Source organism: Falco peregrinus, chromosome 4 (assembly GCF_023634155.1).
Source record: "Falco peregrinus isolate bFalPer1 chromosome 4, bFalPer1.pri, whole genome shotgun sequence".
Classification (NCBI taxonomy): Eukaryota; Metazoa; Chordata; class Aves; order Falconiformes; family Falconidae; genus Falco; species Falco peregrinus.
The window spans coordinates 93609433-93620712 of NC_073724.1; the positions used below are offsets into that span (position 1 = coordinate 93609433).

Genomic DNA, 11280 nt, shown 5'->3' on the forward strand with positions numbered 1-11280 from the left:
GTGTTTTAAATCAGAAATGCCATGCCTAGGCCCAGATTCATCCCACCAAAATGACATGCCCAAGTTGCAAAGAACATAGTTGCTCTTGGTTCCCTGTTAACCAATGACCTGAATGCACCTCTACAGATCAACATTCACTTGGCATTTTTATCTGTTTGAAACATCAACTCTCTCTGTGCAGAATTTGCACCAAACGAAACAAACAAAACCATTACTGTAAAAGTATATTTGTCCTGGAAAGTCAAAAACACTCTTAATCCTTTTTTCTTTTTTTAAACTTTAAATTACATAGCAGTACACTTGCAAGATTGCTAGTCACACTGTAAAAGTGCTACCTCTTTAACTTGCTTGAATATGTGGACAAATTCTTCATTTATGGCTAAGCTTCGTCGTTCAATGTCTCCACGCAAGTTTCTTCGGGTGCGCAAACTATTTTCGACAAAAAAGGTTGACAGAGCCTTCAGTGCTTCCAGCATTTCCTAGAAAATGAAAAACACTTTAACTTCCCATAAAGTTACTAAGAAGCAGGTTACACAGCATGTAACCATCCCAAGCTCATGGTCTTATTAAAAACAAACAAACAAACAAAAAAACCCAACCCACCAAAACCCCAACATGACTACATGGTTTCAGAAGAAAAACTACCCAAATACAGTCCAGATGAGTTGATAAATAACCAAAATACTTGCTGAGTCTTTCTTTTTCTCATATAACACACAACTTCGTCTACTATTTTAGAATAGCTTTAATCAGTCAGCTTACATTCGGTTAAAACAGGAGCTATCCACTGCTAGAAAACACTGAAATCAGAAAAAGCTGGGTGCCCTCAAGCTAAGCAATACAAACCTCCCGGCGACTTGAAGGGATCGAACAGGAGCGTGGCATGTCTCAAGCGAAGCAAAACCGAATTTTATTTTTAATTAAGGCTGCAAACGTCAGCCTGCGACTCCGCAGCGGAACTGAGGGTATGACAGGGCTCGCTTCCCAATCCCGGAGCCTATCGGGGCTGGCAACCCCTGACAGCTCATCCGGCCGGTCCCCCGCAGCGTGCCCCCCACCGGGCAGGCCCCGGGCCTCGCCTCGGCCCCTCAGCCGCCGCCCTCCCCACCTTATCGTTGTCCAGGCGAGTCTCCAGGATCTTGTTGAGCTTGCGGGACAGCGGGTTGCTGCCGGGGGCAGCCGGGAGCCCCGGAGCGGGGACAGCGGGCGGCGGCGCGGCGGTGTCAGCCATAGCTGCGGCCCTCCCCGGCCGCCTTCACCAATGGCCGCGGCGGCGGACCGGCTCCGGCGGAAACGCACTCCCGAGGCTTTGGTTCCGGCCCGGCCCGCGGGCCCGCGGCAGCTGGTTGAGAGAGCGGGACGTTTGGTCACTGATTCAGGGGAATAAATAAAAGATTTGGGGGTGATGAGAAGAAAGAGGACTCACTTCCTGAGGTCGGATGGCTGTATTCATCTCATGAAATAAACGGTTTAGTTCTGAGCTGAGACAACAAGGAAAAATAAGCGGACTCTTTGCTGTATAAGCTAATAGCATCCACAGTAAAAGCGTGTCAAAATAAGCATTGCACAGGCAATTTACAGCCTGTTTCCGTTGGTCTGATGGTGTGTGGATCAAAAAGCAAAGACTGGAGGGAGCACTGGGCTGCCTTCCGGGCCCCAGTGGCCCTGTGGGTCCTGCCTGAGGGGAGCAGCCAGCAGCCGCCTGCCTGCTGCGCACTGTTCACATTTGCTTGGGTTTTTTTCTTTTAATTTGAGTCATTTATCTCAAGGAAAAAAAATACATGATCACAGCCCCCCTCCTGAAATCTTAACATGATGGGGACAGTGAATGGATAGTTGTCTACTTCCTTTTTGTCTTTTGTTTGCTTCCTCACAGGGATCCCCTACATATGAGGCCAGCCTTTCTGAACAGCCTGTGTAGCCAGTGCCTTGTTTCTACTCTTGGCTAGTCAGAAAGCAGGTTTTCAAGTATTTTCAGCCACCTTGTTTCCCTTCGTCGTTTCTGTTCCTCCACCCTATTGCACTGATGTTACCTCCCCCTCTATGTCCTTCACTTCTGACTAAGCTCCCCAGAGGCAGGCCCTCCCTTCTCCATGCCAGAAGAGACATCACAGGTGTGAGCAATTAGTATTGAAGCATGTTAAGAAAACCCTACTATTAGAAAGATCCCCTCCCAACTGTAAATTGGATGTCGTTAGCAGTTTGAACAACATTTCAGATGCTGTTAACTTCCTGGGTGAGCTGAGAGTAAAGGCACACTGCGAAGTCAGAAAGACGTGAATGTCTGAGCCACAAGCGCCAGATGAGCCAAGCCGGTTGCCAAGCCTGATCCAGCCAGTTATACCACAAACACACGAGGAGCCACAAAGATTTCCCTCTGTCAGTTGGTACATGTGTTTTCTTTTGAAGCATCCAGTTCTGCTTTCAGATGCTCCTTGATGGGTGTCCTCATTTTTTCAAGACTGTGTTTCACGAGCCAGAATGCTTCTAGCTAACATAACACATTGGGCTGGCAGGGACTGATAGGGTTTTGAAACAGCATGTGTTTATCTGTGCATCTGTTCTCCCAGGAAAATGAGAGGGAATAATTGAGGGAGTACTTTTTAACCTCCCACAACTGAAAGGAGTATTTGAATGAGGACACCAGGGCTTGTCTTTTTTTCTTCTTGTAGGAATATTAGATGCAGCTACCAAAAAACCCAAAAATCCTCTCTTTTTCTGATATGGATAACATTGGCAGGCTAGATTTTCCCTCAGAACAGATTTATTTTCAACAAAAATGCAAATGTGATAGTGCAATGAGGTCACCATCCAAAACTCACTTGATGTGCTGTGGCTTGCATGTGTCACGAAAGTGGGTTTGACATGACATTCTTACCAGTTTGTCCACCAGCAAACATTGCCCTATTAAGTCAACTGGATGTACAATGTGGGATAAAACAGTTGGGAGTTTGTGATCTGTAACTGCCAGAAGGGGCTTTGATTTCAGATATCAGTTTCTGTGATCAATAGAAGACAGTTTGTGTAGTGTGTGTAATTTACTCAAGCATAAGTTCCCTTACCAAAGCTAGATACAACAGCAAAACTACAGGTGTCAGCAAAAGATGTCTGGTATGTGGTGTTTTCTGTTGACTTTCTTATCTCGATTCCCTATTATGTTGGGTTTTGTTTTTGTTTTCCCCAGGACTAGACAGCAAAACAATAGTTATCACAATGCAGCTGGTGAAAGTGTTCACAAAACACTAATTTGGTGCACTACAGACAGGACCACAGTGTAGCCTGAAGAACAAGGAGTGTGGTCTGTGGAATGCCACCCGCTGTCTGTGTAGCCTGAGCTAATAACGCCATTGTACTTTCAAATCCTTGAAGGTACATGTACTTTGTAAAAGCAAAGACAAAAAGGTTCATGGTAGTCACCCGAATCTGCTCCTCAAAAGGCTAAGTAAGAATAAAACTCCAGTGAATTAATAAGTTGACTGGGGTCAAAGATGTGACTGGAGCTGCTATTTCCGTACCCTGTAGCAAAAGAGGAGTGACAGAGCAGGGCATAAAGGAAATATTTTCTTAAATACAGAGAAAGAGGAATAGCCCTTGCTGTGGGTGTTCTCATAGGCAAATGTGGGTGAGAAAGGAGTTTTATGATAAAGAAAGAAGAAAATGCAAAGTACATTAAAAGAATAATAGAAAAGGTTGAGGGAGGAAGAGGAAAGAAGGAAGGAAGGATAGACTAGTGCAGAGCTTGCCTCAGTATGATGCACAGAGAACATAGGAACAGGGCGGATTATGAAGTCAGGGCGGTAGAAGGTCATATAAAAAATGCCCATAATTAGTTTTATTTTCTTACAGTGTAATAGATAAAAAGAAATTCACAATGCTACTGTTACATACAGTTTACAGGCCCTGATGCTTTCAAATGCAGTGATGAAGAGCATGTGCAGGAAGCTGGCTGCAGTGACTTGCTGCTCAGTTATGCCACCCCTGTGAAGGTACAGCCCTTTATGCTGCAGCCACTATAGAAGATGAGGAACTCGGCTCTGCCAGACCCTTTACTGCACACAACATACCCTAAAAGAAACCCATCACTGCCTTACATTCTTCACTAGTTCTCTGCCATCAAATTCATCAGTTTTCTCCAGCATTTTGATGTAATTTTGTACTGTAGTTGGCCTAGAAAATCCAGCTGATAGGCAGAAGCACGGAAAATGTTCTGTCTTTAAGTCAATTAGAGCTGGATTTTTTTATGCTTTATTTTCCAAGAGGTTAATATTGTAGATAATTTTCACCAGACCAAATCAGCCCATTCCTTCAGCTAACAATTTTTCAAAAGCTCAGACAGTGTTGATCTCATTCTGCAAATTGAGGTATGAATGTGAGTGATTTGGCCAAAGGTCACCCTGACAGCAACCTGTAGTCATGTAGTGAAATCTGTCTGTGTCCCTTGAAGGTCCAGAAGAATGTATAGTTCTGAAGTTTTCAGTTAGCTCATGCTATCTCACTTGAGTATTTATTGTCCTGCCTCCCAGTCAGCAGTAGTGGCTATAATATATGTGATGCTGAATCAGCCACCTGGTTGAGGAGCTGTAAAACTTCTGTTTGTTATAACTCACCGAAAAGATAACGCTAGCAGTACAGTGTGCAGTTTAATGCTTACCAAACCCATGAAATCTTCCTGTTCAGCCCCTGCTAAAAAAACCCCAACCATTGATTTCAAGGGAAGTATTGTATCAGCAAAACTAATATGGTTTGGTCTAAATATATTTGGCTCTAGGACTCTACAAAATGTGAGACTTCTCAAAGGAAGAGTTCATCTCAACTACGTGGCCACATCCTCGACAAGGTCAATAGCATTGATCATGGCACTGTCACTCACTTCAGTGAGGGCCCAAATTTCACCCAGAAAAAAAGAAACAAATGGATTAGATGGTGGAACCAGGAGAACTAATATTTTCTTGTGGCTGACTAACTGCATCACCTTAGTGACACTATGTCTCTGGCTGAGGTATAAAGCTTATCTTTCTTTGCATATGCTCATTATTATGCCGATGAGATCTGTAATATAGATTATCCTTATCATTATAATAACAATATACCGAGGAAGAAGAACATTTTTGCCAAAAATATGTGCAGGACATGAGTAACACATGATATAATGCTAACAGTGTATGCCAGACTTGCTATTCTTTTCTCTTCCAGCAATGACTACCTATGTCCTGCTGTCAAAGTCTCTGGAATGTGTTCTGTTTTACAGATGAAGTAAAAGTAACCCCAAAAAATGAACAAAAATTACAACTATTCACCATCAGGCAAAGAAACAGTACCCTTCACTGTGTCCTGATCTCAGCTGAGATCAGTCTCTAGCAAAGAAAATCTAGAGAATGATACCTAAATTACTAGGCAGTGCCTTCACATCAGCTGATCAACACAAGGCTATCTATGGGATCATGAGAAGATGATGACATGGATTATGAGAAGCCAAAGCTAGGTCTAATAAATCATTGGAATGATGGCATCAGGAAAAATGCCTTTTGACTAAGTACATCAGCATCATGAGTTTTAACAAAGACTACAACTTCTGCAAACTTTACAGGGTTGCCTTTTTCAACAGCTTCTCCAACTGCTGTATTTTAATCCAGACCTGTGAGTCAAATGTCTCTGTCTTATGGATCTCAGTCAAATCTCTTATTAGTTTTTTTCTTCCCTTGACTTTTACAGCAAGTTTCCTGTGAACAGGCTGTTCATTGTGACCGCTTAATGGAAATCCAGACCACTGCCTTAAGGCCCCACAGCTGGTGATGAAACACAACTATTCTTCACTGAAATGCCTGCAAAGCTTAGGCAATTCTTGCTATTCCCAGAATCCAGCCACTATGGCCACGTTGTGTTTACAGTTCAAGTTGCTGAAGACATGTGATAAATGTAGCACATATTGCTGCCATTCAGGGTTCATACAAGATTCCAAGATAGTATTAATCTACTTGGCAGGACAAGAGTTGCATAAATATAGTCATAGAAATAAAAGGTATAATGAAATGCATTTTTGCAGCATTTTCCATTTCATTTTCTCTATTGCATTGACTGGCTGGTCTCTGTTTTGAAGCCTATTTGTCTTTTCCAAAGCTCCTTTTAAACTCCTGTTGTTTAACTTTTGCCCTCTTGCCCTTTTTGCAGCTACCCACACACACACTTCTGCCACACAGGCAGGGTACTATGACTGGCTCCTCTCAGCTCCAGCCAATTTCTTTACCATAGTCACTATCCAGGGTACAGTCTTTCGCGTTAGTAACTGCTATACAGGATCTGGTATCTGTTCCTTGGGATGTAGCTGCATAATGTAGAAGATAAATTTCTCACCTTGCTAACCCAGCAAATCCTGCACAAATATTTGTATTGGCACAGGAGGGACAAGAGCATATGGCCAGGGAGACTTGGGGGACAGGACTTCCCTTTTAAATGGCGGCTAACAATTTTGTCAGGTAAAAGTGAATCTGGAACCATGAGGGCACAAGGAACTCTTGAGGGGACAAGCAGTGGTGTGGCATGGGGGCAAAAGGGGGCAGTTTCACCACAAAAGCCATCGTCTTGTGAAACTGCACCTTAGGGATACTGCTAGTGCAAGTAACACAAAAATATTGCCAATCATGGCGATGTTCATAGCAGCATTACAACATAAACCTAATGTTACAGGTATGAGTGTCATAAACAGGCTTCCCTAGTGCTCATAACAGTTCGGTTTGGGTGAATTTAATGGAACTTTATTGCTACATCAGGAAAAGTAAAAGTTTCCAAAATTCCAGAAGTCACATTCTCTGACATCTGTCAGGAGGGAAGCAAAACAACTTCTCAGCAGCTCCAGTGTGGAGGTACCTGGTATACTTGGGTTTGATTCCCTCTGTAAAGTTGACTCAAAATTGTCCTCCGGGCTTGCCTCAACTATTCATCGTTGTGTGTCAGCTCATGCAGCCCTTCAAAAGCCTTGGCAAGATGCCATCACCCTCGGAGATGCTGGAGAGCTGCAGTGGATAAAAATAACTTATTACTTAATGGCTGACACTGGTTGCAGTCACTGCAGATGAGTTGCAAACAATTTTTCTGCAAAGACCCGCTCACCTCCAGATGAAATACGTTAAAGCCTACAGTTTCTCACTAAAATTACCTGCCGTCCCTTTCTGGTGGTCATTTCTGCCTTTATGGCATTATTACAGGACTGGCATCCCTGTGACTGATGCACTGGAAGCCAATAATTACGTCCCCAAGGGAAGGCAAGGGTCATAGGAAGCAAGAACATATTCTGGTACATATTTATCCATTTGCAATCTGAAATAGTGAGGCTGGAATGAGTCTGGGCAGCTCTGCCAAGTACAGCAGGCTGTTAGTGACCTAGCCTGTCCCAGGCCCACTGGGTGGCTGCAAGACTGCAGGTGGGAGCACAGTGATGGACTGTCTGCTTTTAAATGCAGAGGGAGGACAGCTCAGCCTTGCCACCCTGGGTGATGCAGCTGTCAGATGGCTGGATAGTACTGATATCGCTCTGTGATGACATTGAAAGGAAAAGGTGTTGTGCATTTTGCTGCCCAGATGAGAGTTTTGCCAGTGCAGGGGTTCTGTGTCGGCATCTACTACAGCCGACTAGGTTGGCTCAGCTGGTGTACAGCACAGCATCAACAGCTTTGTGAAACACTTACATTCCCTGGCAGGAGCTCAAGGAGCATTTCCAGCAACCTCCAATTACAGTATTAATTACAAGAGACTATCAAGTTCCCCAGAATAGGCCCCAAGCTTCCTTTTGCATGCAAACTAGCGAGGACTTTCTTGTCCATGCAGGTAGAGCTCTCTTCAGAATATCATCAGCCTGTGTATACACCACCCCTCACTGCCAACTTCCCTTGAACAATGACACCTTAAACATTGTTGTGCATGCAGAGCACCTGCCTTACAAAAAGCGAATGTCTTGTTGAGTGAACTGCCAGTCTGGAGGTTTTGAAAGGATATTTTAACTTTAATTTTGATGATTAGTGGCTTCTGTCTACTTCTATCCCATACATAGCCTTTTATGTGATAAAGTTTAGAGTCCTAATAATATAGGCACAATAAAACTTTTAAAGAGAAGCATCAGGTGCCTTAACCTGATTGCAGGTTGCACTGCTAACCAGCAGAAATCAGCAGATTGTCTTCAAGCAATGTTTGTGCCTCACTGTGGAAGGCTTATGGCAAGAAATGCTCATGCTGGCATAGAGCTAAGCTTTCTTTTCACTGGTCAAAAAGCAGATTATTTTGCTGCTTCACCAGTGGTGTGATTGCTGATCCACTGCTGATATAGGGAGCTCTGAATATTAAGTGTGGATATGACTATATACTTATTTTTTTTAACGCTATTGGTCTGACTGTGGCTTTTGACTTCTCTGAAAATAATAGAGTACGCCCCAGCTTCAGTGCTGTGGAAACAAAATACTGCATTTGAATCCTGGTGTAACCCCAGACTCTCCTTATACTCATGAGGAAGGATGTAAAAAACACAGGATGCTTGATTTTACAATTAAATAAATAAAATGTCTTATTTTCACAGTAAAATGATCCACTTGGTGCCTGTAGGCATGTGACATATCATCCAGTCATATATCATTTTGGGTGACATATCATGGGCTTACCAGTTGCAAAGGTAGAACTGCCCAAGGGCTAGTTTAATTTTTGCACCTGAATCAGAAAAACTTTTAGATTTTCATCCATAAATCAATGGTCCAGTCTAGTTCATACCTGCTTCTTCTGTTTCCTCTTCTCCTTTCTTTACTTATTTTGTCACCTCCTCTCCATCTTCCCATGCAAATCCATCTCTCAGAGGTGTGTGTTTCACTCTATCAGAGATATGCCTACTTGGGATGCATTACTCACCTTCTCAGATACCAGTATTAATCCAATTTTCTTTTAGCATGATGGGATTTGGACACAATTTCTATTATCAGTAGCAGAGATATTATGCCAGCACACTACCACAGGGATGCTAGCTTGTGTCTGATTCATTGAAATGAATAGTTGTTTTATGAGAGGCTTAGGTGTGAGCAGGAATAAGTGTGTTCAGCTCTGTTCTCCAAAGTGTCAGGCGCTGACTTGAAGATGTGCTTAAGTGCTTGGTGATTCATGGATAGAGTTTCTATGTTTTAAAAGGTTGAGCCAAAGTTCCTTTCTTTTTTCAGTCACTGAAGTTAACAGAAGCACTCATGGATGAGTATTGCAGCATAAATTAACTTCAGCTGAAGAAACGAGATAGTTGTGAAGAACGAGGAAAGACAACTCACACCATGTCAATCACAGAGTAAGGACACACTGCCTCTCTGAATGTGGAGGAAGAGAATAAGAATTGATTCCCTCCTCATCACTGCCTCAGCCCCATTCAGCCTCATTTTCCTCCAGATGGTTAAAGGCCTGAGCGATGGGCCATTCTTTAATATGCAGTGCTGACAGAGTCCTCTCTTCTCAAATGTGAAAGTGGCTTAGCAAATATCTAGCTTCTCTAAGGAGAGCTTATTTGAGTGAACGATTTAAAAAAAAAAAAAAAAAAAAAGCCTTGGTTTAATGGGTAATTTCCCTTGAAAATGGTAAACTGCAAATTAAATGGCAAAAAGCAATTAATTATTGAAATGATCATATCCTTGTAAAGGTTAAGAGGTAATATAAATGAAGTTCCTGTGAGCACATTAATGGAATTACTATCTTCCCCCTTATAAGTGGCAACTGTAACGACCTTGCTAATTAGCTTTTTAATCGGGAAAAGGAATATTGAAATATGTAGTTACATTGCAGAAGCACAATCTATGACTAGGTTATTTTGCCAAACATAATATAGAGAGAACCCTCTCGCATGCAGTTGAGAGCTCTTCCCAGAGCAGGCAGCTTTGGGTGGAAACAGGAAACGATGCCTTTGAATGACATCGGAAGAACAACTTGTAATTTGGAAGGATAACACGGGCCGAAGCAAAAGATTAACAGAGACGCACAGGCCAAGATGCATCTCTCTTCAGCCTGCTGCAGCTTCCCTGTGAGCACAAGACGCGTCCAGGACATGATTCAATAGGTGCCTATTGCTCCCCATGCACAGTGCAGGGCAGGCAGTCTGGGCTCTATGGTCCAGTCTGGGTCTCAGGTACTCCCTGTGCAGTATTTTTAATACGTGGAGGTATAGGTATATATGTAGAATACATAAACACATGCCTATGTAGGTATATGAATGCTATCTATGTACTGGATTTCCTATTAACAAGCCTTTTAGAGAGTTTGAAAAAAATTAGCTAGGCTCTTCCCTCACTGAGAACATGTTTCAGGCGCTGATATACCAGAAAGTGGGTACTGTTTGGGTTTCAGCTGACAACAGGTGGCTTTACAATTTTTCCATGAATGAATCCGTGTGAGATTTCAGAGGTTCTGTCTTCACGGAGCACCTGAGATCTGTACAGACCTCGGGGTGTGATGGTGAGGAAGCGAGCTTCGAGTTGCAAATTAATTTGCGTTTGTCCCCAACAAAAGGATGTTCAGCTTTGCTTTCTAAAAAAACCCGAAATCATTAGCCTCATCCTTGGGAATACGTCTGATACGGTGACCTAGATGCAAACGATTGCCGGGGCTCAGGGGGGGAGGCAGCTCAGCTCCAGCTCCGCGGCAGAAGGCTGGGTAGGGGGAGGAACGCGCCGCTGCTCGCACCCCCTTCGCAGGCGCACACAGCTGACACAAACGGTGCCACACAAGTCACCGTCGCACGTTCTGCAAAGGCACCTCTGGGACCTCAAGGCAGCGGCCCCAGGGCGGTACGAACCTCTCCGTTTGCGGAGAGCTGGAACAAGCCCTGCGCTCTGCCCCCACTTTTCACACACACACGCCCTGCCCCGCCTGCAGCCCGCATCAAACGCGGGGGGGTGGGGGTTGGGCAGGGGCAAACCCCGCGCCATTGCCACGGGGCCCGAGCGGCGCGGAGCCGCCCGCGCTGGCGGCCTGGCCCGGCCCGGCCCGGCCCCCTTCCCGCTCTGACCCCGCTTCCCGCCGCTGCCCCGGCCCCCTTCCCGCTCTGACCCCGCTTCCCGCCGCTGCCCCGGCTCCCTTCCCGCTCTGACCCCGCTTCCCGCCGCTGCCCCGGCTCCCTTCCCGCTCTGACCCCGCTTCCCGCCGCTGCCCCGGCTCCCTTCCCGCTCTGACCCCGCTTCCCGCCGCTGCCCCGGCTCCCTTCCCGCTCTGACCCCGCTTCCCGCCGCTGCCCCGGCTCCCTTCCCGCTCTGACCCCGCTTCCCGCCGCTGCCC

At 44.9% G+C, this 11280-nt stretch overlaps 1 protein-coding gene across 2 annotated transcripts in view; it reads right to left on the bottom strand.

Annotated features, from left to right (window-relative positions):
- COG6 (component of oligomeric golgi complex 6) overlaps positions 1–1282 on the bottom strand; it is a 59525-nt gene extending 58243 nt beyond the window's left edge. The window contains exons 1-2 of one of the 2 annotated variants that reach the window (XM_005240263.4): positions 1109–1282; positions 336–479 (exon numbers count right to left, since the gene is read on the bottom strand). In XM_005240263.4, the coding sequence (XP_005240320.2) occupies positions 336–479; positions 1109–1231 (267 nt within the window). In that variant the 5' untranslated portion in view covers positions 1232–1282. Of the gene's footprint in view, positions 1–335; positions 480–846; positions 997–1108 lie in introns of those variants that run through there. The other variant, XM_027790681.2, reaches the window with a different exon arrangement.
- Positions 1283–11280: the final 9998 nt, after the last annotated feature.